Source organism: Triturus cristatus, chromosome 3_1 (genome assembly GCF_964204655.1).
Source record: "Triturus cristatus chromosome 3_1, aTriCri1.1, whole genome shotgun sequence".
Taxonomy (NCBI): domain Eukaryota; kingdom Metazoa; phylum Chordata; class Amphibia; order Caudata; family Salamandridae; genus Triturus; species Triturus cristatus.
Window position 1 is genome coordinate 931,289,293 of NC_140583.1, and position 25,139 is coordinate 931,314,431.

Genomic DNA, 25,139 nt, shown 5'->3' on the forward strand with positions numbered 1-25,139 from the left:
ACACAAAAATACTGAGTGAAATATAGGCCAGTACCACCATAGTCAGTAACACTGCAGCTAAGTTCCAAAGATGAAAGATTGATGAATAAAAGAGAACGGATGGGAAATTAGTGTCAAAGTTCTCCCAAGCATCAGAACATGTGATAATTATTTTTTATATATCAATAAAATATTTTTTAAAGAAAAAATGCCAACATAATCATAAAACAACCAATGTTGACATGAATCTTACCTGGAAAATTATGTAAAACTTGGAGAACCAACAAATCAATGCAAAATTCCTACAAGAGGAGACCAAGTAATACCTGTACCAACATGTGACCAATTAAGCACATAGGCCCAGAAATGTAGTCCACAACTTCCATACCCCTCAGTCAGGGCCAAGACTGGTTTGCATATGGCTGGGTCCAAACTGGGGTGGCATGGTGAGCAAATAATTGATGGATTTAGGCCCAGATCACTGTTCTGGGTGTGAGCGTTTGACATGGTTCAGCATTCCATCCATACATTAAACAATTGGCATTTGTTACCCCGAGTGGGTCACGTATGCCCGTACGTGGGTCCTGTGCTCGCCATGCCACTGGATTGAAGCTATCCTGTGGCTGAGGAGGGGCGATACCCCAAATCCGGTTCGAGGATGCTTGTTTCCGGTCCAGGCAGGACCTGGCTTGGCAGTTCGGGCTGGACTGTGCCCATGGGGAGCAGGGTCAATACTGATTTGCATATGGCTGGGTCCAAACTGGAATTACATGGTGAGCAAAAAGACGATGGATATAGGCCCAGATCTCTGACTGAGGGTGAGTGTTAGACATTGTTCAGCATTCCGTTCATCAATTGTTCTTTTTTTACATTTTTATGATGGGCAGAGCAAATAAACAATGGACCACACCTCACCTACAAAAGCAAATAAACACAAACAAAATGGTATTGAAAGGAGGACCCTGATACCTTTCTTAGAATCTTTAAATCACACAATTTTACAGCTTATCACGCTCAAAAAGATGGCTATCGGGATGTATAGCTAGCCACGAGGCACTACTGTGAAACTGGAGTGGGGGGTATACTAGCCACAGACCCAGCTTCCTTCCACATTATCTGACTGCAAAAAAAAAAAAAAAAAAAAAAAAAAATTACCTCCTGGGCTCATAGTTACAAAGCACTTTTAAATCTCTACATCTCTAGACATACTTCTTTTAGACTGGGATGATATAGCCCAAAATAATGGAACCCAAAAGTGGGTTAGTGGGGGATTAGTAGAGGGAAATATAAATTGGTTTTGGGAATTGTGGGCAGGGTTGGACTGGGACAGAAAATAGTCCCGGGCATCAAAATAAAAGTTGTCCCCATGCTTCTCTCAATCCTATAAATACATTCCAGAAATCGCTGTTGGGGGTGACCTCCAAAAATAACAATTTTTTACAACGGATTATACATATAAATGGGAGCGGGCGGCTCCATTTAAGATCCACCCTTTCAAGACTACATCACTGCGTTTGCCTGCCTTACGCTAGGATACAATCTCCTTTTAAGGATTCCCCTAAGTCAATACCCACCCCAGACTCAGAATTCATGCCAAATGCATCCTTTGGCTTGAAAACAGTTTAGCAGTATGGCACAATTCCAGGTTGTAAAGCAGGGTCTCTGCAGGCTCATGAATGCACCCTTCTATTTGTCGACTAAAAGAACAGGAGCATTGGTAACAAATCATCTACAAACCATGTGCTACTTCCTGTCAATCAGCTATTGTCAATGTTTTTCACTGTATTTCAAGAGTCTACAAACTGTATTTGAAATTGATTGAACCTCAAATGTCTGTTTCCATAAAAATGGAATAGGGTATTTCTCTTAAGCAACAACCGTAGGAGAGGCACATACATATTTGGGTCAAAGTAAAAGAGTTCAGAATATTCGTAAACAAGTAGACGGTCTAAAAACGCTAGGGAGAGGAACGCGGTGGTAACTTAGAAAAGTACGGCTAAATGAGGGAGGGAAAGCGGATTAGGCGGTTAATTAGCCTGGCTCGCCCAGGCAGCCAAGCTGTGCAACATGTGAATGCGGCTAGGCCAAATGAGAGGGCCTGCGAGATGAAAGGCACCATGCAGGCGCGTGCTTTCACTCCATCAGTTGCAGCCCAAAGCGGCAATCTTTAGAGATGAAGATGTTTTTCTTTGAAATGAAGTCCTCACTGCCAGTCAGCAGTTCAGATTGGCCGAGTTCTGGCGTTCTTCGACACCCATGGACGTGCGTACTGACCATTTTAGCACGTTTTGTTACGCACTTAATAGTATCTCACTATGCATGTGGCTTTTCTCCACTCTGATATTTCGACCTCTCTTGGGAACATTTTACGCATTCAATAGCACCATGTCAATAGATCACATGGTTTGCACAATGTATTGCCAGGAAGTCAGTGGGCAGAGCACACTTGCTAAACGAAGGCTTTTCTGTGACTCAAATGCAAGACTCACGGATCTGTCACGTGGATCAAAGTGACTGTCACTTAGAAGAGGGCAAGCCAGTACATTTATAGCCCGAGACGAGTTGAGCAAGGGGTCTGACTGTTTTTGGCATGCACTATAGGCAACATATGTTAAGCAAAAAGATGTTAAATACTTGAAAAAACATTTTTTAAAGGTTATTTTTTCAACAAGTGTTTTAATTTATACTTTGGATATTTTCAGTGTACTGACGTTTATTAAAAGTAATATTTTGTAAACAAACATTCAACAATGCTTCTTTGTCCTGAAGGCATTGTCATGAATCTTTTGTCGCGTGAGCAGTATATACGGCCAGTGTTGCTGACATACGTGGGGCGACAGAATTGCTTATTAAACCATATCGGAGTACCTTACTTGACTAGTGAAGTTCCTGAAATAAATTTTTTCAATGCCCTCAAATTGGTCCTTGAGAAAAATTAGGTATGTGAAGTAAAAGATGTGCCTAGGATCACCCAGGCACCCAATTTGGTGTAGCTGGGTTTTGACCAGAGGTCTCCCTCCTACTTATACAGTGTGCAATTTGGCTCTGAATGCTTATCTCCTTCAATTTGTCATCAAATAACAAGGTGTCAAATTCTTTCAGGTGCTGCATGACTAGAGTATGTTCAATACTTACAAACATCACGTTAAATCAGACAGACGCTGAATATGTTAAAACAGGTACCTCTAGAAAAAGAAATACATGGTTAAGCAAAAGAGGAGGCGGCACCCAATTTTATGTTAAAATATCACCTACTTCCCCTGCACTTCACAAAAACAGATCAATGAGAGGTGTGGCTCAAAACCGGCAATTGAATGGTTTAGCAAAACATAAAGGCCTTGGAGATCTCACAGATGGTGCTCAGGGTTACAAGTCTTCATTCAATAACGTGCTCTTACTTACAGCAAAAATATATTGTTTATATATCGGCTCACCTCTCCTGCATGTAAGTTATTTTTGTATTTCAAAATCTGTACCAGACAGAATGGGACAGTGCCCGGGTCTCTTGTCATTGCTCTGTTTCAGGGTCAGTACCCAAAGACCAAAAGCTCAGCCAGACAATCAAGGGACTCTTGCCGACAGCACTAGCTTTTAAGCCAACCTCACGCTTCTTTCTGGCACGTATGGCCTACAAAATCGCAACTTGCAAAGAGTTCATGGCTGACGGAATCGAACGTTACAAGGCACAGCTGGGACATGTGGCCCTCATACAATAGCTATTGGTCAAGACATTTGGGTTTCTTCTATGTAAAACTCTATACACAAATCCTGGATTTTTGTATTGTTATTGGATTTATATAGCGCCTACTAACACTGACAAGGCATTGAAGCAATTTAGGGTGAGCAGCCCCCTGGACTTAAAAAATACTTTAGCCAGCGCTTAATTGAATATATTGTGACCTTTGTTTTTGCATCTCAACAATTCCTGTTATTAGGTGATTTTAATGATCATGGAGAAGACTCCCTAAATACACATGTAACTGTAGGAGAGTAGGATCTGCTTCACATGTTTACCCCCACTGGTGTTTCACTGTTTTCGACTTTAGTCTGGCTGGGACCCTGCCATTCAGGGTCCCAGCCTAGCTCCTTCCTCTCTAAATTGATTACATGTACTTTAGGTACACCACAGATTGGATCCTGAGGTACCCTTGTGAGTCCCTAGTATATGGTAATACTATGTACCCAGGGCATAGGTACCCCAGAGGCCTACCAGGGGCTGAAGCATGTATTATGTCACCCCTGGAAAGCCACCCAAAATGACACCATAGGCCTGCTACTGCAGCCTGGGTAAGGTGGTGCATGCACCCCTTACTGAGGTATAGGTTCACTATACCTCACCTATCACTGCACATGCAAACCTATCAGTCACCCCTATGGAAGGCCTTATCAATCCTGAAGGCAGGGTACTTGGTTAAATGTGAGAGGGTGCCCAGGCATGAGCTGAGCCCCTCTGCAGCCTTCGGAATCTCTTCTCCGGGGTTGTCAGTGGTGCAGCCTGACCATATATTCTTAAGTGCATTATATCTTAAACAGTTAATGCTAACTTTGGACTGGCTGCACGGAAACATGTCGTGTTTGGTGTCAAACACCTTGGAATCATACCCCCACATCAGTTCTTGATGAGAGGATATGATCCAACCCTTCTAGAGGAAGAGACCTGGCAGTACTTGTATACCCAGTAGAAATCTAATAGAGCCCTGGCATCACAAAATGGATGCTGCAGCCACAGATCCGGGTCTGGCCTCCTGCTGCTGACTGAAACTCCTGCAGGGGAGGCCTGGACAATAGGTTTCCTGTCACAGGGAGGTGTAACCACCTCCCAGACAGGCTTATGTGTATTGGGGCTGGGTGGGAGCACTCTCTAAGTGCTTTGAAGTCCTGGACTGGGGGCACATTTGGTGTCCCTGTGCATAGTCCAGCTCAAACCGGTTTAGGGGCTTCCAGCCCCTGCTCTGGCGCAAAACTGGACAAAGGAAATGGGTGTAGCCACCCCTCTTTCCAAACCTCCCATAGGTGGGTCCCCAGAGCTAGTCCAACCCCTTCCTTAGGTATAAGAAAGGAACCTCTGTAACCAGATCTTTAGATATCCCTGGATGAAACTCTGAAGATGAATCCTGGAACTTCGACGCTCTACTCAAGACTAAAGGACTGAAGAAATCTCCCTTGGGGTCAAGGAGTGACTCCCCTGCTTGGCAGGCACCAACGAAGCAATTTGCCGGTCTGCATTTCCGAAGCTCCTGCCGGACTCTGAAGTATTTGCAGCCCAGGAAGAGGTTTTCCAGACATCTCACAGGCCGACACGAGTCCCCAGCAAAGCTGAGACCCGCAGCCCTCGTGAGTAGCGTGGAACCGGAACTCCTGGTCACCGTGCACTTTTGCAAGTGCATTGACTTCTCAACGTCTCCTGAAGTCGTGCTTGGGCTGACTTGTAGGCCACCCCGACTACAGAATCCACCGAAGATTGTCGGCCTAGTCACCCCGAGTGACCCGTGGGCCGCAATTGTGTGTTTTGTCTCAAGGTCCCTTGGCGATCCCTGGTCCATCGACTGGTGGGTCCCTGAGGGGGTAACTTTGAATTTCCTTGGGCTTCCCTGGTTGCACCAGACGTGCTCCGACTCCCTACCAAGTGGTGAGTCCCACAGACCTTGCTGGTCTGCACCAAAGCATCTTTCTCGTTTCTGCGTGGGGTGCTATTGCCAAGGCTTGTTGTGTCCAATCTGGGCACCGACGCTGTAGCACTCGACATCCTTCGTGGGACAGCTCGAATCCAGCTCCTGGTTGTCCTCGACGCCTCCTGGTCCTCGTGGCTGAAGAGTCAAGCTTCACCCTCACCTGAAATCACCCGACATCGATGGGCACCTGTCTATCGCCCTCCTGGTCACTGGCTAGTGACCCAGACTCTGTCCCCTCTGCTTTCAGGTTCTTCTCGACTTCGATCCAGGCTTGGATCTCTTCGGACACTTTGCATCTTCCCGGCAGCAGCAATTCTTTGCTAGCTCCCATTGAAAAAGACGACGCGACCGACAGCCTTTGACACCTATGAACCCGGCTTCCCAGGGTGAGGTAACTCGAGTACTCCGGTGCTCCTGTGGGTGTTGACCCTAGAACTTCCTAAGTCCCAAAGGGTTTGGTCCTGACTCACTTCTAAGTGTCCCTAATCTTTAAAACCTAACCGCGACTTTCCCCATAGAAGCTAACGGGAGCTCGCGGCTGTGTTCACACACTGCACACGGCCCCCGTGGGTCCCCTGTGTCACTACCTTGGGTGGTTCCTTGGGGTCCCAGCGATTCTACAGGCCCTAGGCCTTGTCTGTAGTTAAGTTGTGGTTCTTATACTACTATTTTAGCATATGGTTTGGCTCGCCCCGAGTGCCTGACGTGTATTTGTGCTATTTTACTGTAATATTTGAAGTGTAACATGTATTTTGACCTCTAGTCTCAAAGAGACTAGGAGAGTGTGTTTAGTAATAAATACATATATTTGATATATATACCTGGTGTGGTTATCTTTCATTTAGGCACTCAAGAGATTATAGACTGGTAAAACAAGCTGCTTTACATTCCTTCAAGAATTAACTTGAACGCTGCTCTCCATAGTTACCACTAGGATAGCTTTCAATAAAGGTTGTCTTTAATCTATAACCAATAAGGGGTTGTTCGGACTGGTACAGGGTGCCCACTATAACTAGTGGACAGCATATACCAGGCCAACTTCTCACATTGGTGTGCAGCGTGTGGGACTCCAGCTTGCTATTGTTTTACCAGATAATCTCAATTGAGTGACTAACTGAAAACCACTAAATGTACCCTAGGTAGGTACATATAATACAAGCTTTAGAATACACTACGTTCTACTGAACTTAGAGTTGTGTGTTAAGGGCTTAGCACACCCTTTCTACAACTCAAGAGAGTTTAGTAGGCCAGACTAGAGTAGGTAGTGCAATCAATACACCACTCACTAGTAATGTGTTCAAGGCCAGGAACCAGTGGGTCCCTGCCAGAAGCCAATGGGCTTCTAGTTTCCAAGTATGATAACCTCCCATTCATGGAACTGAGAGCATTATGCACAGCTAGGAAACTGAGGACAGGCAAAAGTCCAACCACCCAGCATCTCATAGAGGTACTCAGGCTGGATGATCTCAGCAGATCAATAGGATATGAAGGGGTAGGCAGAGTGGGTGGGACAGTACAAGAGGAAGGGCCTAGGGGTGGAACTCCCCATGACCTGACCTCTGAGGCTGGCCAGGCAGATGACAATGATCTGGACCTGGAAAATCCAATTCCCCTAAAAGGTGATGGAGAGGAGCACAATGGACCCCTCGTTGTCCCTCCTGGAAGAGTTGGTAGCGGGCCTAGAAGGTCAAGATCTCCCTCAGTGGAGTCTAACCATTCTGGCTCATCCATAGGGACCTCTATTTCCTCTCATAGGAGGGAAACCTCTCAGGAGAGAAGGGAGAGACTGCTTAAATATGAGGAAGCTCAGCTGGAAATCAGAAAGAGGCAGGTAGCCCTAGATAAGGAGCTCTACAGAGCTAGAACAAAAGTTGGGACTAGAGTCCCATGGTGGCAGCAACATCCCTAGAGATAGGGAGAGGTGTTATGACCACAGAAACCTGAATAAGATTGTCCCTCCCTACCAGAGTGGGGATGACATCCACAAATGGATAACTGCACTGGAAAAGGCCTGTAAAGTTCAAAGGGTCCCCCAGGAGCAGTGGGTAGCAATCTTATGGCTCTCCTTTGCAGACAAAGATAGAGATAAGCTCCTCACTGTTAGAGAGGAGGAGGAAGATGATTACAACAGTCTGAAGAGTGCCTTAATTGATAGCTTTGGCCTAACCACTGAGCAATACAGGTTAAAGTTCAGGGATACCCAAAAGGCAGAGAATCTAGACTGGGTAAACTTTGTAGGTTGTGCTACTAAGGATCTGGAAGGTTAATTACTTGGCAGCAAAGTGCATGACTTTCAAGGAATGTACAATTTGATTATGAGGGAGCAGATCCTTAATAATTGTTAGAATCAGCTATTGCACCAGTACCTGGTGGACTCAGATCGGACCTTTCCCCAAAAATTGGGAAAGAAGGCAGACAAGTGGGTCAGAACCAGGGTGAGGCAGAAGGTACAGAACCATGTGGTGAACCCAAGAAGCAATATCCTAAAAACTCTGACAAGGGTGGGGAAAAGGCTAAAGACAAGAAGTTTTCACAAGGCACCCAAAAATCTTCTTCAGGTGGGGATTCACAGGCTAACAAAGGGAAAAGGCCAAAAGAAACCATGGTGCAAAATCTGTAAGCAGAAAACTCACTGGATCAGTGACTGCACCAATTCCAAAGAATTTACTCCAGCCACCATTGCCCCTAAGGCAACTGTTCCCCCTAGTACAGCTACAATTGGTGGTGGTAATGTTCAGAATAAGGGTGTAGTAGGGTTGACCCTGGGTTCTGAGATGGACTCTGGTCTAGTCAGAGTTCCCACTCAGGCTGTTCTACTCTGTGATGGAGGCATGGATATGTCCTCCTTTGTGAGTCCCAGTAACTTGGGCAAATACAGACAACAGCCTTTAATAAATGGAAAAGAGGCTTTGGCATTTGGGGACATAGGAGCAGGTGTCACAATGGTGACAAAAGATCTTGTGGATCCTGGGCAGATTATACTTGGTGAAATGTACCAAGTGACCAATGCTAGCAATGTCAGAACAGACCATTCTCTGGCAGTTGTTAACTTCTTCTGGGTAGGGGTAACTGGCCTTACGAAGGTTGTGGTAAGTGCAGACCTACCAGTACAGTGCTTGCTTGGCAATGATCTAGAAACTTCAGCTTGGGCTGAAGTGGAGCTCAGGACACATGCAGAAATGTTAGGGATCCCTGCTCATGTCTTTGCTGTGACTAGGTCACAGGCCAAAATGTCTAACACTGGACAGGCCCTGGATTCTGGAATAATGGACCAGGTGCCTCCCAAGAGGAGGAGCAGTAGGGTTAAGGCAGTGCCTTCCCACCTAACTCAGAATGCTGATCAGTCTCCTCAGGGAGATGATCTTGAGCCTGAAGAAGGAACTGTCCCAGAGAAGCTTGAACCTGACCAGGTTGAGTTCTTGGGGACAGGGGGCCCTTCCAGGTCTGATCTGAGCCAGGAGCAGAAAACCTGCCCCTCTCTTGAACCCCTCAGAAAGCAAGCTGCTGATGAGGCTGCTGGGAATGCTAGTGGCACCCATAAGATATATTGAGATGATGGACTCCTTTACTCAGAGAGTAGAGACCCCACGCCTGGTGCATCCAGGAGGTTGGTTATAACTCTGAAGTTTAGGGGCTTCCTATTGACACTAGCTCATGATATTCCCCTAGCAGGACACCTGGGCCAGAACAAGACTTGGGACAGAATTGTCCCTCACTTTCACTGGCCCCACATGTCTGAAGACACTAAGGAGTTTTGTCGCTCCCGTGTGACCTGCCAAGCCAGTGGCAAGGCAGGTGGAACCACAAAGGCCCCCCTGATACCACTACCTGTGGTGGGGGTTCCCTATGAGAGGGTTGGGATTGACATTGTTGGTCCAATGGATCCTCAGACAGCATCTGGGCACAGATTTATACTGGTGGTGGTGGACCATGCCACCAGGTACCCAGAAGCCATTCCCCTAAGGACCACTATAGCACCTGTGGTGGCAAGAGCTCTCTTGGGTGTATTATCAAGAGTAGGCTTTCCTAAGGAGGTAGTATCTGACAGGGATGCAAACTTCATGTCTAGTTACTTGACTGCTATGTGGAAGGAATGTGGAGTGAACTCCAAGTTCACCACACCCTATCCCCCACAATGCAATGGTTTAGTTGAAAGATTCAACAAAACCTTAGGTCTCCCAGAGAAGCTTAGGCGCAGATGGAACATCCTTTTGCCCTGCCTTTTGTTTGCCTACAGGGAGGTGCCACAAAAGGGGGTTGGTTACAGCCCTTTTGAACTTTTGTTTGGCCATCCTGTTAGGGGTTCTTTGTGTCTGGTGAAGGAGGGATGAGAGTTACCTCTCAAACTCCCTAAACAGGAGATAGCGGACTATGTACTTGGTCTCCGCTCCAGGATGGCTGAGTATATGAAAAAGGCAACCAAAAACCTTGAGGCTAGCCAGGAATTACAAAAGGCCTGGCATGACCAAAAGGCTGTACTGACTGTTTACCAGCCAGGACAGAAAGTGTGGGTGTTGGAGCCTGTGGCCCCAGCAGCCCTCCTGGACAAATGGAGTGGCCCCCATACAATTGTTGAACAGTAAGGGGAGGTCACCTACTTGGTAGACCTTGGAACCCCTAGGAGTCCCCACAGGGTACTTCATGTCAACAGACTTAAACCATATGTTGACAGGGCAGACATGTGCTTGCTCATGGCTACTGATGAAGGACAGGAGGAAGAGAGTGACCCACTCCCTGACCTGCTTTTTCAAAACCCTGATGATGGGTCAGTTGATGGTGTAGCCTTGGCAGGCAGCCTCACTGTCCAGCAACAAACTGACTGCAGAAAACTTCTCAGCCAGTTCAGATATATGTTTTCTCTGACTCCAAAGTCAGACCACCTGGTGCACTCATGCAGTGGACACTGGGGACAGTCTGCCTGTCAATAATAAGATCTACAGGCAACCTGACCATGTCAGGGACTGTATAAGGACAGAAGTCCAAAAGATGTTTGATTTGGGAGTCATTGAACCCTCAGATAGCCCTTGGGCTAGCCAAGTGGTCCTGGTACCTAAACTTCACACCAAAGATGGCAAGAGAGAGATTAGGTTTTGTGTGGATTACAGGGGTCTCAATGCAGTCACTAGGACTGATGCCCATCCCATCCCCAGTGCAGATGAGCTAATATATACTTTGGCCTCAGCCAAGTTTCTAAGCACATTTGAGCTGACAGCTGGCTACTGGCAGATCAGACTAGCTGATGATGCAAAGCCAAAGACAGAATTTTCTACCCCTAGTGGGCACTATCAGTTTGTGGTAATGCCCTTTGGTTTGAAGAATGCACCTGCCACTTTCCAAAGGTTGGTGAATCAAGTTCTTACAGGCCTGGAAGACTATAGTGCAGCATATCTAGATGATATTGCTGTCTTTAGCTCCACCTGGGAAGATCACCTAGTCCACCTGAGGAATGTTTTGGAGGTCCTGCAACAAGCAGGCATAACTATCAAGGCTACTAAGTGCCAGATAGGGCAGAGTCAGGTTGTGTACCTGGGCCACCTTGTAGGTGGAGGCCAGGTTCAACCATTGCAGAGCAAAATCCAGACCATAATGGACTGGTAGCTCCAACCACCCAGACTCAGGTGAGAGCCTTCTTAGGCCTGACTGGGTACTACAGAAGATTTGTCAAGGGGTAAGGATCAATAGTGACACCCCTGAATGACGTAACCTCTAAGAAAATGCCCAAAGAGGTACAGTGGACAGTTAGCTGTCAAAAGGCATTTGATGACCTGAAGCAGGCACTGCTCCCATTCTGCAAAGTTCTGACTACTCCAAAAAGTTCATTGTCCAAACAGATGCATCTGAGTTGGGGGTAGGGGCTGTACTGTCACAGTTGAATGATGAAGGTCAGGATCAACCAGTAGCTTTCATAATCAGAAGGTTGACCCCTAGAGAGAAACGTTGGTCAGCCATTGAGATGGAGGCCTTTGCTGTGGTTTGGGCTCTGAAGAAGTTGAGGCCATACTTGTTTGGTACTCACTTCATTGTTTAGACAGACCATAAGTCCCTCCTATGGCTAAAACAGTTGAAGGGTGAAAACCTCAAACTTCTCAGGTGGTCCATTTCCCTACAGGGGATGGACTGTACAGTGGAACATAGACCTGGGGGTAACCATGCCAATGCAGATGGACTCTCCAGATATTTCCACTTAGAACATGAAGACTCAACTGGTCAAGGTTAGTTTAATGTCCCTGCATGGGGGGGGGGGGTGTAGGAGTGTAGGATCTACTTCACATGTTTACCCCCACTTTTTTGCTGGTGTTTCACTGTTTTCGACTTTAGTCTGGCTGGGACCCTGTCATTCAGGGCCCCAGCCTAGCTGCTTCTTCTCTAAATCGATTACATGTACTTTAGGTACACCACAGATTGGATCATGAGGTACCCTTGTGAGTCCCTAGTATATGGTATACTATGTACCCAGGGCATAGGTACCCTAGAGGCCTACCAGGGGCTTAAGCATGTACTATGCCACCCCTGGAAAGCCACCCAAAATGACACCACAGGCCTACTACTGCAGCCTGGGTAAGGTGGTGCATGCACCCCTTACTGAGGTATAGGTTCACTATACCTCACCTATCAATGAACATACAAACCTATCAGTCACCCCTATGGAAGGCCTTATCAATCCTGAAGGCAGGGTGCTTGGTTATATGTGAACCTCTCTGCACCCTTCGGAATCTCTTCTCCGGGGTTGTCAGTGGTGCAGCCTGACCATATACTCTTAAGTGCATTATATCTTAAACGGTTAATGCTAACTTTGGACTGGCTGCACGGAAACATGTCATGTTTGATGTCAAACACCTTGGAATCATACCCCCACATCAGTTCTTGATGTGAGGATATGATCCCACCCTTCTAGAGGGAGAGACATGGCAATACTGGTATACCCAGTAGAAATCTAATAGAGCCCTGGCATCACAAAATGGATACTGCAGCCACAGACACGGGTCTTACCTCCTGCTGCGGACCGAAACTCCGGCAGGGGAGGCCTGGACAAAAGGTTTCCTGTCACAGGGAGGTGTAACCACCTCCCAGACAGGCTTATGTGTATTGGGGCTGGGTGGGAGCACTCTCTGAGTGCTTTGAAATCCGGCACTGGGGGCACATTTGGTGCCCCTGTGCATAGTCCAGCTCAAACCGGTTCAGGGGCTTCCAGCCCCTCCTCTGGCGCGAAACTGGACAAAGGAAATGGGTGTAGCCACCCCTCTTTCCAAACCCTCCCATAGGTGGGTCCCCAGAGCTAGTCCAACCCCTTCCTTAGGTATAAGTAAGAAACCTCTGTAACCAGAACTTTAGATATCCCTGGACGAAACTCTGAAGCTGAATCCTGGAACTTCAACGCACTACTCAAGACTAGAGGACTGAAGAAATCTCCCTTGGGGTCAAGGAGTGACTCCCCTGCTTGGCAGGCACCAACGAAGCAATTTGCCGGTCTGCATTTCCGAAGCGCCCGCCGGACTCCGAAGTATTTGCAGCGCAGGAAGAGGATTTTCAGACATCTCAAAGGCCGCCCCGAGTCCCCAGCAAAGCTGAGACCCGCAGCCCTAGTGAGTAGCGTGGAACCGGAACTCCTGGTCACCGTGCACTTTTGCAAGTGCATGGACTTCTCGACGTCTCCACAGTAACACAGCTTATTACTGATCTCGCGATACTCGCATGTATCAGAAAATCAATGGGCCCACCCATGTGGCAGGGCACACGTTGGATCTACTTTTTACTAATTCTAAAACCCTGACCTGTGAGTTTCCTTGACCAGTTGTCTAGACTGATCATTCTTTGACCGGTTCCCGATTCCTAAAGTAAACAAACTAAGACCAAAACGATGAGCACTATCCCTGTCAGACATTGACAGAGAGTTACTCCGAACTCCTTCACCAAGGAATTTCAATTCTCATTAACTCGTGAGACCTCAGAAGTTGATCAAGCTGTGGCTGACTACCACAACGCATGAAACTCTGCTCTTGAGAGAGTTGCTCCTCTCAAAACCTGCACAGAAATTAGGCATAGAACCCATGCACTTTAGTACACCAGCGAATAGCGTAAAGAGAAATCCTCCTGTAAAAAACTTGAAAGATTCTGGCGCACAACAAAAAATCATAATGATAAGGAAACTTCTAGAACTGCTCTCATGCGGTACCATAGAAATATTAAAACAGCTCGAAACATTCGTATTACAAATCAAATTGGCAAAGCAGGCAACTCTTCTAAAGTGCTTTTTAAAGTGCTGAATGATTTTATCAATCGCAGCTCGTGCGCCCCACAAATTCAGGCTAAAGTTGTGTGACTCATTAGCTGATTTTTTTGATGATAAAATGAAACTCATTTATCAGAACTTTCCCACTGCCTCCGACCAAATTTTTACCAGGACTAATCTCAAATCTCCTCCCCTTAACTGTGCTTGCAGCCAAGGAAAGTTTAATGTGTCACTCAAGAACTAATTTAAAGATCTCTGGAAACTGCCAAATCTGGTTCTACTTTAGATTTATGTCCTCCCAGAATTTTAGCACTACTTTCTAAACAGTTAGCCCCAGCTATATGCTCCTTGTTCAATTTATCAATAAACACAGGAAAGATTCCTTTGGTCTGGCAATCGGCTCAGGTTAGGTTTATGCAAAAGAGGGATATCCTCGCACCCACAAACCTTGCAAACTATCGGTCTATCTTGTTGCTTCCTTTGCTAAGCAAATTACTGGAAGGTCAAATTAACAAACAACTTTCGGGTTACTTGGAAAACAACATGATCTTGGACCCATCACAATCTGGGTTGAGATACACTCACAGCATGGAGACTGAACACATATGTTTAGCACTAGAAGCTGATACACCAGCTATACTTGTGCTGTTGGACTTATCTGCAGCGTTTGACACCATGTCCCATCCCAGGCTACTACAAAGGCTGTATGAAATTGTAATCTGTGGGACTCTGATTTTTTTTAAACAACAGATCTCAAACCATCTCTCTGGGCTCTCTCAAATCGCATACTATGACAATTGACAAAGGTGTGCCACAGGGCTCATGTCTAAGCCCCACGCTTTTTAACATCTATGTTGCCCCTCTTGCCAAGATCGTCAAAACTTTCAGATTTGAAATTCTGTCCTACGCTGATGACACACAGTTGGTCATCTCTTTGACAAAGTCCTGGTTAAGGCAAAACAACGCTTTGCGACAGGAATGAAAGCAATTGCAGCTTGGGTGTCTACCAACTGCCTACAGCAGAATGCAGGAAAAACCAAGATTATCCTGTTTAGTAAGGACCAACAGCTTTGGTCGGCCAACTGGTGGGCCTGCAGAACTTGCGCGGCACCAAGACCCAAACAAGTACGTTAAGAACCTGGGTGTCAGTTTAGACCTAACCCTAAACATGAAAGAGCAGGTTCTGTCTACTGTAGGTACTTGCTTCCACATTATGCGCCGCATTGCAGGAGGTACAGAGTCTTTGGGAATTTCTAGCATTGATGAATACATGTATAAGAGATGCCGACCAAGTAATCAATGGCCGGAGGCATTCAGAATATATTGATTTTCCATTAGGCACTAACTAATTAGGAAAAAAAAATACAAAACACTGTTATTGAAAAAAGAATTCATGACAAGTATTATAGCAATTATATAGTTATCCAGATGATACTTCAGCATGCACTACTTTATTACGTAATTTGGTTTGCTTCTTTGTCAATGATTACAAAATTTTACAGGTACTATTTGGATATTCAGAAGGACGGCCTTTAGTCACTATATTTTTATGTAACTTTTTTTTGTTTCGTTCTATGCAGTGCAAACTGGGCCTCACAGCATTGGAGAGCTTCACATGTCCACCAGTTACATTATACATGGTCAGATTCATTTTTTAGACACAAGGCGATTAAGTGATACGCCCAGGATCTCCAGATGTTTAGCCACACCAGGACTCAAACCTAGTTCACCAGTTCCAAGGTCAGCAGGTCTGATTGTAATGCCACACCCTTGCGCCTAGGGTCCTCTGCCGATGAGCAGGCGTAGCACTAGCAACACTTAGTGAGCCTTTGTGGGGTCATCTTCAAACTGTTGCCATTCTGTAAGAGCTGCATCAGCAGCCACTCTTTTACAAGGATATTTGAGCATTTTAAGTAGAAAACGTTGCTCTTTTGTTTTGTTTTAGTAGGGCATTCTGCTGATTCTGGATGTTTTTTTTAGTAGGACATGGGTTTTCTTTCAGGAACGGTAGTATTTTAAGATTCTTGTGGAAGTACAAAAGCTAGTTTTGGCTTGGAGCCATGCATGGTTGCATTTACATATTTCAAGCTTCTTTCAGCACAGAATGGGCTTGTTTAATATTTTATGTTCAAGCAGAGATTGGGCTCGCTTATTTTTTTCACATGTATGTGATACAACAGTCATACAGACTTTGCACCAACAGTGATTATGGACTGAAATGTGATTTTGCGCCGGAATATGTTTTTGCCATACTACTGCTGAGGTTGCACAAAGAGTGAATTTGCACCTAAATGTGTGCTGCTAAATAGGATACTACAGTGTTGCTTACAATGCACCAACAAGTGTGATGTGTGTTCCTAAACGATTTTCATATCCCTGCTGATTATGCAGCAAGGGTGATTTTGAAACAAAATATGCGTTCAACTAAATATGTTATAATAATAAACACTTTTTACACCCAATGTGACATCCTACCATCATAGTCTGCCTCTGTATTGAGTGACTTTCCAACATAATGTGACAGAACACTCCCGATTCTTTGCCCCAAGGGTGATTTTGCATTTAGATGTGTTTCTGCACCTAAATATGATTTTTTTCTCCTAAATGTTTTCTTTTTATCTAAAAGTGCCTCAACACTCCTGCTGATGCTGCATCAAGGGTGATTGCGTAACCAATTGTGATTTTGCATCCAATTGTTATGTGTGCGCCGAAAAGTGTTTTCACACTCCTGTTGCAGCTAGGGTGATTTGGCATCTATATATGATTTTGCAACTAAATGTAACTTGCACTCCAAACTCTGTTTCCACACGTTGTTGATGTTGCATCAACGGTGATTTGTATTATACATATGGAATTTGCACCTGTGCTCTTTGTGTTTCAACACTCATGCTGATTTAGCACCAGGAACGATTTTGACTCCAATTACGATTCTGCACCATTTCGTGACTTTTGTTCCTAAAAGTTATCGCCCTTGTGCTGCTTTCGCACCCAGGGTGATTTTGCACCTTGATGAGCAGTCAATCAAATGTAAGGTCACAGAGATGGGCACCTTCTACAACTAACGTGATATCTTACTGCTTTCTGTCTGTAATGAGTGATACCACACGCTGCATATATTATTTGCCCCATGTGGACTGCTTTTCAAGGTCATTTTTTATTGCAGAAGCTTGCTGAGCAGCAGTTTTTAGGTTCATCAAGCTTGTACTCCTGATACTATGCAGCACCGCAAACATGGTCAACAGGAAAAGTATGGGACCGACATAAGAGACAAGGGTGCACAGAGAGATGGCACAAAGTATGTGTGCATTTGTGCATGCACAATGAAGTATGCATATGAACACTCTCTGCAGCCTTAAGGTTCTGCTTTGAGGAAAATGAAAAAACATTTGCGGACAAATGGTTAAAGTCATAGGAAAAGTACTGAAAAGTGTGCCAGTGGTATCTGGTGTATAAAGCTGATAATAGTTAGGCAAATTAATATATGAGGCTGGTGCATCGACAGTGCCCAAAACAAATCCATTACAACAAGGAGGGAAGAGCTTTATCAAACTTAAAATTAGGCTGACAACACAGTTTATCAGGACTGGTGTCTCTTGGGAGTAAAGTAAAATAATGTGAGCACAGTTCGGCAACAACTATATTATAAAGTTCTGTTTTTACATTTCTATAAAAAGTTGGGACTGAAAAGGTCCAGACTGGGCCGAAGTAATTTTTGAACTAGTAAGTGAGGACCATATAGCCTCCCACATTTTCACCATATATCCTACCACATTTTCACCATAGAGCTTCCCACATTTTCCCTATATAGCCTCCCACATTTTCAATATATAACTCCCCACATTTATTCACGCGAAAACACGGTAGGTTAAACTACGAGATAGATTATTCTCAACTCTTTTGAGGTCTAAGGTCAATTTTTGACGAGTAGGAGGTTAATACTTTGTATGCTTTTCGCAGTCGGGTGTCACCTCTGTAATAACTTCTTAGTTCTAACAGTGAGGTCTGGGTCATGGGAGGGTCCACATTTAGAAAGGATCATTTTATGGTAAGGGATTTACAGAAATTCATGCAGCTTGGAAGGTGACTGGATTATAGTACAGAGAGTGGTAAGGGGTGGCCTTTAGAATCTAGATCTTTTATCAGTTTGATCCCTTTTGCAGACCAATCTTCCCAGCATAGAGTTGTTACATGTATTTTCAGTTGCTGGTTGTGCAGTAAAGATGTATTTTTTGGCGTGTCTCTGTGAAAAAGCCACCATAACACAAGCCGATTTTTCTAGTTGTAGGATATGAGGGTCCTTGTTCGATATTATCCTCCAATCGAAAGCTCATGTGAATGTATGCGGCTCGAAATGCAGCCCTCTGTGACTAACCTTTTGGCTCTTGGTTCTGACAGCACCGCTTGCATGGCTAGCAATATACACAAAGAGTGCTTTGGGTCCTCTTCTTTCAACCACTGGCTTATACAGACCACCCTCTTTCAGCCATTTGCTTAACACTTGTCAATCAAGTCTGGGCTCGGACCATTAACTACTCATCTTTCACATAATGTTAGTGGCTGTTTGAGGGTATCTTTCCACATCCAGACGAGTAATTGCATTCACCTGCAAAAGGGACTACTTCACAACTTAGTCCTCTCTGCCAGACTCTGCAGTCTCCCGCTGGTGGGTCTAGCTCTAATGTTGCATGCATGAGCACATCAAATCCAGACCAGTTGGCTTTGGCAGTGCTCATTTAGATTCTATATCTAAGGTCCAGCTGATGCGACACTGGGCACTGTTACCTGCAGCTTGTGTAAGAGCCTTCGGATACTGAACTCTATTCACAAACCGTTTCGGGTTGGGGGAGGGTTTTACATATCTGAATTCGTACAGAGAATTTACGCCTACGCAGAATGGAATGCAAGTTTTGTGTGCATCAACTGTGCACCTGAACATGCATGTAAGCATGCCAAGCGCGTGCCATTAGTACACAACTAATGCGTCACCGCGTTAAATACTAGTAGATCTTTAGTACCTGCTATCGTCACGACGCCACTTTCACTGACGTCAACCACGTGATTCCGAGAGATCGACTGTGTGTCTTTAGAGTGAGGATTTGTCACCAGGGGCCGGATGCCACTCCAAGCTGCCAGCACATCCCCTCTTCTCACTGTAAAAGAGAAAGCGAAAAGCAAATCGTACGAGTTATCCAGCTGGGTTTGGTAGTTTACTCGCGCTGCCCACTACTTAAATAGACAGAACACAGATTGTGTTTTTTGGAACATGCATTCGATTGTATGCGAATCTTTTATTTTCGTTTTCCCATGAGTCACTACAACACGTCTGTCAAAGAAAATCATCGATACACTATAATTGCAATCCAACACTGGACCTACAGATGGAGTCCAAGAGAAATAAACACAACATACATATAGGGAAAACGCAAAATTGTTTCTTTAAAAAGGTTATCATTAATAAACATAAGATCACATTATTTTCTACATGTGTAATACCAAACTATGATAATCTGACCATAATTAACCCATAAAGATTCTCCGAAGAAAGGGTAAAAGCTCATCTGTGAGGCTTACAAAACCTGTGCGTGTACATGTTCAAACTGATAACGCTGATATAAATTGATTTCAATACCAAAGTCTCTCAACAGAGTCGACATTCTCTTTGTGTTGTCAAGTTACAATCTTAAGCGGGGGGGGGGAGGGGGAGAGGGAGAAAGTGGGTGGGGGCATGGGGAGCAAAATGACCGACAGAGGCATGGATAAGCTGCTCCCACGAGCAGTGGTGTTGGAACAATTTTTACAGCGAGGGTGGCGTCATCAGTTACATCATTGAAGTCAGAGGGACTGTGAAAAATCGAAGCGTCAAAGAAAGAACAAGTATAGGAAATGTATTCGGCAGGAGAGTGGGAAGGGTGTATTATGAAGCTGGTGGTGCATTTTGGAGTACACTGTTGCAAATGTATTGCTAAAGGATGGTGTGGTAGCACACCGTCAGGCAGCACATATTGAAATGGCCACTCAATTGGCAGACATACAGTGGTATATTAAAACGATACGGTGCACATTAAAACGATAAGGTGCACAAACGATAATGTGTGGTGGCTGGGTATAGAGTCAATATTTTCATTTGGACATCACCAAATGTACTGATTTGTTTTGATCCTACTAAAATCTTTGATTACATCACACATAAGAATTACCCAAAAAGTGTGCCTTTGTGCTTTCCTAACTACTGATGTATTCTGAAACATTTGTACAGTTCATTTACGGGTATTTAAATGTTGCTGTCTGTTAGAAACAAAATAACATCCCAAAGACTTTCCTTTAACACCAGTAGACCCAGAAAGATTTTGCATTATTCACTTCACAAAATCCTTACTTTATACACATAGAAAGAAAACTAAATATCAACCTCCCTTTTAAAAGAAAAGAATAAGCAGTAATTTGTCAGAAGACATAGCCAGACATTTGACCTGTGTGTTTGAAATCATGGCAAACGTGGCAAGATAAACACAACATTTAAAGTACTCTTTGTTGCTCATTCACCTTCTGAGCTCCAGCATAGTAACAAGGCATATATGTAAGCCCAAACAAAGGGCCTGGAAAGGGGCGAGCTGAGGACAGCATCTGACCGCCCAGATTTTCAGTTCGGGGAGCTGAAGGTACTAATATTGACCACAAAACTGGGAGCGAGTACGAACAACAGGCAAAATGAGATCTCTTCTATCATAAACCAAACAGCAATGCTCAGGAAGACTGATCTGCAGCTCCCTACTACAAAAAGACTCCTGGAATTTATAAAGGTAGCCATGCCTTCATCCTCTTCACTTAAGTGTCTGGATCTCCTCCCCTCCAGTCACAGCAATGCAGGCTATACATTTCAACTATCAGCAAGAACATTACTCACCCTCCATCTTGTGCTATGTCTGGCCAAGGGAATTCAAAATGGATCTCGCTGACACATTACTCAGGCTCACTTCTGCACAAAGTCTAGCACTACACTTGTACATGCATTACAAATGTGTACACACTTGCATATACTTGGAAAGTCAGTGCAAAGTTCTGAGCACACACTTAATATCAGAACTTAACACAAGTGGGGCCAGTAGGCCTCACTCCCAGTGACACATATTGTTAGAAATGGGGGTCTCTAGTTGGCAGGTTTGTACCCTGTCTAAGTAGGGACCCTTCCTTCTAGTCAGGATAAGGGAGCTACTCACCTAAAATAACCCCTGCTCACACCCCTGGCAGCTTGTCACGATCAGTCAGGCTTATCTCTGGGACAATGTGTAAAGCATGTGTACATAACACACAGTAACAACACTACAAAATGACACCACACCAGTTTTAGAAGAATAGCCAATTTTTATTTGCGGAAAACCTGGCCAAAACAATACAAATCCAACATACAGTAATAAAGATATGAATATTGCAAGAATCAACTTAAAAAACTGTTCCTTGAAGTCGAAAGCTCCGTCTGGGGGCATCACGGAGTCGTGAACAAAAAAATAGAACAGTTCAGGCAGACCACAAGTTCGCGGGCCCGCAACCGTGTCAGGAAGGCCAGCAAACAGTACCTTGGAAATGTAGGGAATCGTGGACCTTTGATGAGCTCAGAGTGGCAGCATCACCGGCGTCAGTTCCGGAGGCTGGTGCAGGAGTCATCAGGCCCTTGAAGTCACACGTGTTGCAGATCGAAATATGTGAGGTTGAAGTCAGGAGCCCTGGTGTCGATGGTATCGGGGCTGCGATGCGAAGTGGGACAATGCAACGTGCAGTGCCCACATTTCGTGCTGCAGAAAGCGGCTCGGTATTGGCATCCAGCGTCGTCTGTGAGACTAGGGCTGCGGTGTGAAGCAGGGCGATGAGAAGTGCGGTGTCTACAGGTCACAGTGCAGGCAGTGTCGTTGTTGCTTAAGTGCTGTCGTCAGTAGACCCAAGGTTGCGATGCGAAGCACGGCGATGCTTCCTGCGGTGCCCCCAGGTAGTGGTGCAAGCGGCAGTTGGCGATGCTGGAGCCGATGGCGCTGACGTCGGTGGACCAAGGCAGCTGTGTAGGACGAGGTAATGCTTCATGTACCTCACAAGTGGTGTCCAGAGACCACGGTGCAGGCAGCGGTGTCGGTGTGGAGCAGCGTAGTCGGTGACACCAGGGCAGTGATATGAAGTGGGGCGATGCAAGGTACAGTGCCCATAGATCACAGTGCAAGCCGTGGCGGAACCAGCACCGTGTGGTGGTGTCGGTGAGAACAGGGTTGCGTTGTGAAGAGGGGTGATGCGTCGGGCAGTGCCTTCAGGTCACAGAGCCGGCAGCATCATTGTTGACTGCATTGTAGGGGTTTTTCTTCTGTTGCAGCACAAAACAAACAGTTACCAGTGCTGTTGGTAGAGGAACTTGAAGTCTTTGATATTCTTGAGACTTCCAGGAGGAGGCAAGCTCTACTTCAAGCCCTTGGAGAAACTCAGAAAATAAGTTGCAGAAAGTTCAGTCCAGTCCTTTCACTGCCCAGGGCAGGAGCAGCAGGCCAACACAGCAAAGTGGAAGTCCCTCCTGACAGCTTCTCCAGCTCTTCTTCTTCGCAGGTTCCTTAGTCCGAAAGATATCTAAAATTGTGGGGTCAGGCCCCAGTACTTATACCAGTTTTAGTCTTTGAAGCTGGCAAACTTCAAAGAAAAGTCTTTCTTGCCTTACTAGAACCTGTTTGGTCATATCTGGTACAGCCATACTACAGGGGGTGGAGACAGCATTGTGAAAGGCAGACACAGCCCTATTCAGGTGTCAGTGACAATTCCTCCTACCACTCTACCTCAGGAAGACCCATCAGGGTATGCAGGACACACCTCAGCTCCCTTTGTGTGAGTGTCTGCAGTGAATGCACAAACCGCCCCAGTCAGTCAAAACCAGATGTCCATTCCACAGACAGGCACAGAATGGTTAAGCAAGAAAATGCCAACTTTGTAAAAGTTAGTCATAGTAGGGGTTATGCCCAACTGTGGCCAGATAGGACGTGGTAAAACTTGAAACATTAAGGAATCATCTGACCACTGTTTTAGTCGCTGCTATTTTATTTAAAGCAGACTGAGAACCAATTTATTATTTTCTTGGTTCTACCAATTGATTGGCAAACATTTAACATTCTGTCAATACATTTTTTCTTATTCATAAACAAGTCATGACATAAACAATGCACTTTTGAATCGCCAATAAATGAATATGCTCATGCACCATATATTTACATTTCTATGATCGCATCTTAACACAAAATAAATTCAATTGAATTAAAACAACCTATATACTGTGGAAAATAATGTTACACCATATACAATTTGTCACAAACGGTAGTGAATCATTGCAGGTTAACTCCCATAACATTAGTTGCCTATTTCTTTCTGAGAGTTAATAACCATGAGGATATTGACTGAGAGCCACTATTAAGTGTTATCCCCCATGGCTTATACCTTTGCCGACGCGTTTCGAATCCCTATGTTAATTGCACGATTCTCATCAGGGCAGTGACTGGTGTAGTCTGAAAGAACAATGTAAGAGAGAGAAAAAAAAGTGTTTTTGTGTCCCTTCTCCTTTTTAAATGTTGCCATGGTTGATAAAAACCATTATACCTGTACTGTTGTGTAATGTTCCTCCTTTGTTGGTGCAATTTCAATCATGTAGTATTCTGAGCTGAATCTATAAGTGAAAAAATAACTGTTTGCTGCTTTGTTTCTTGAATTAAGAATACATACAGAGCACTTTTCTTTATGATTTTAAAAGGGGGCACTTACTTGGATTTATTTATGCCAGATTCTTTTAATTATTTTGGGGAAATTTTGTTTCCGTAGTTTTGTCATCTGTGAAGCGAAGAAATTATTGCCCGATTAAATTATAGTTTCTTCTGTTCACTCTCGCCTCATTTTGTGTTCGCGGTGGACTGCCTCGCTGCAACATTGTATCACAAAAACGTACTCAATGGAGGAAGTGGTTTGACGGGCTGCCTTTCCCTCGGTTACTGAATCTTGCTTCTAATTTGGCTTCTCCAACGTAAAGTGGTTGCATCAATATTTGTTTGTTGATTTTATGATAGCGCTGAGCTGCTACATCTTGTCTCAACAATTTTATGTTGAAGCGATATTGCGAGCAGCGTTTTCCTTCCAGAGTGGAGTGTCGTCAACGGTTCATCTCGGACTGTTATTTCTGGTATGCCTCTTTGTTCTTTTTAAAGTGGTGGTTCATTAGTACAGTGCCGGAAGTGCTTTTTTTCTTTTTTCTTTTAGGCAATGTGTCGTGTTGACAAACTTGTTCGAATCTTTATTGTTCTGCTGTTGTTCCATTTGAATTGTGAACAACATGGTGTTGTTGAAGTTTTGGGTCATGAACGAATTACAACTTTGACTTTTCTTTCGTGTTGCATTCTGGAAGCTGAAGTTTTTATTATAGAGTTCAAGCTCATCGGTGCCTCAACCTGAGGTTTTTGATATCTGTCATTTCATTGAGCCCATTCTGGGCGCTGTTCAATTTTAAAATTAGGTATGCTTCCTTTTGCAACTGCAAGGTTTATACATTGCCACCCCTGGGTGGTTTTGTTATTACAGATAATACTGTCCAAACAAATTCTTTCTCAGAGTGATTTTTCTCCATGAATTGCGTCACCATCGGCGCAGTCAATACTTGTTTTTTTATTCTGGATTTATGTTGGACAATCCTTTGATTTATTTGTTGATTTGTTTTCCCTATATAAAGTTTTGAGCAGGGACACTTAATGGCGTAGATGGCGTTTTTTGTGTTACAGTTTGAAAACTCTTTGTTTATTTTTCACTCCTCCATGAACAAATTCTGTGCCTTCAATCGTTGTTTCACTGACCAAACAGTTGCCACATTTGTGGTGACCTTCTATTGGTTTTAGGTTCTATTGTTTTCATAGGTCAGTCTTCAATGATTTTGACGTCAAGTCAGCCCTTATTATGTTTTGTCTTATGCTCTTGCCTTTCTTCATGGCAAACATAGGTTTATCCACTGGGCATTCAAGTTGTGAAAGGAGGTGCCAGTTGTTAAGAATCATTTATCTAAACTTGTGGGTGTGGGGGCCATAGGTGGTCACACATACCAGTTTTTCAAGCGGTTGCTTGTGTCTTTTAATAAGTAGTTCCTCTCTTGGAGTATACCAGACGCATTTTGTGGCATGTCTAAGCATTTTTTGAGGGTATTTGATCACATAAAAATGCTGCATTCGCAAAAAAAATCTTTTGGGGCGCAATTTCTCCTAACT

At 44.6% G+C, this 25,139-nt stretch overlaps 1 protein-coding gene across 3 annotated transcripts in view; it reads right to left on the minus strand.

Moving 5' to 3' along the window:
- Positions 1-25,139, minus strand: part of GPD2 (glycerol-3-phosphate dehydrogenase 2) — a 927,571-nt gene that overhangs the window by 257,642 nt on the left and 644,790 nt on the right. For all 3 annotated transcript variants that reach the window (XM_085645519.1, XM_085645518.1, XM_085645520.1), the window contains exon 10: positions 18,897-19,031. In XM_085645519.1, coding sequence (XP_085501645.1) covers positions 18,897-19,031 — 135 coding nt within the window. The remainder of the gene's footprint in view (positions 1-18,896; positions 19,032-25,139) is intronic.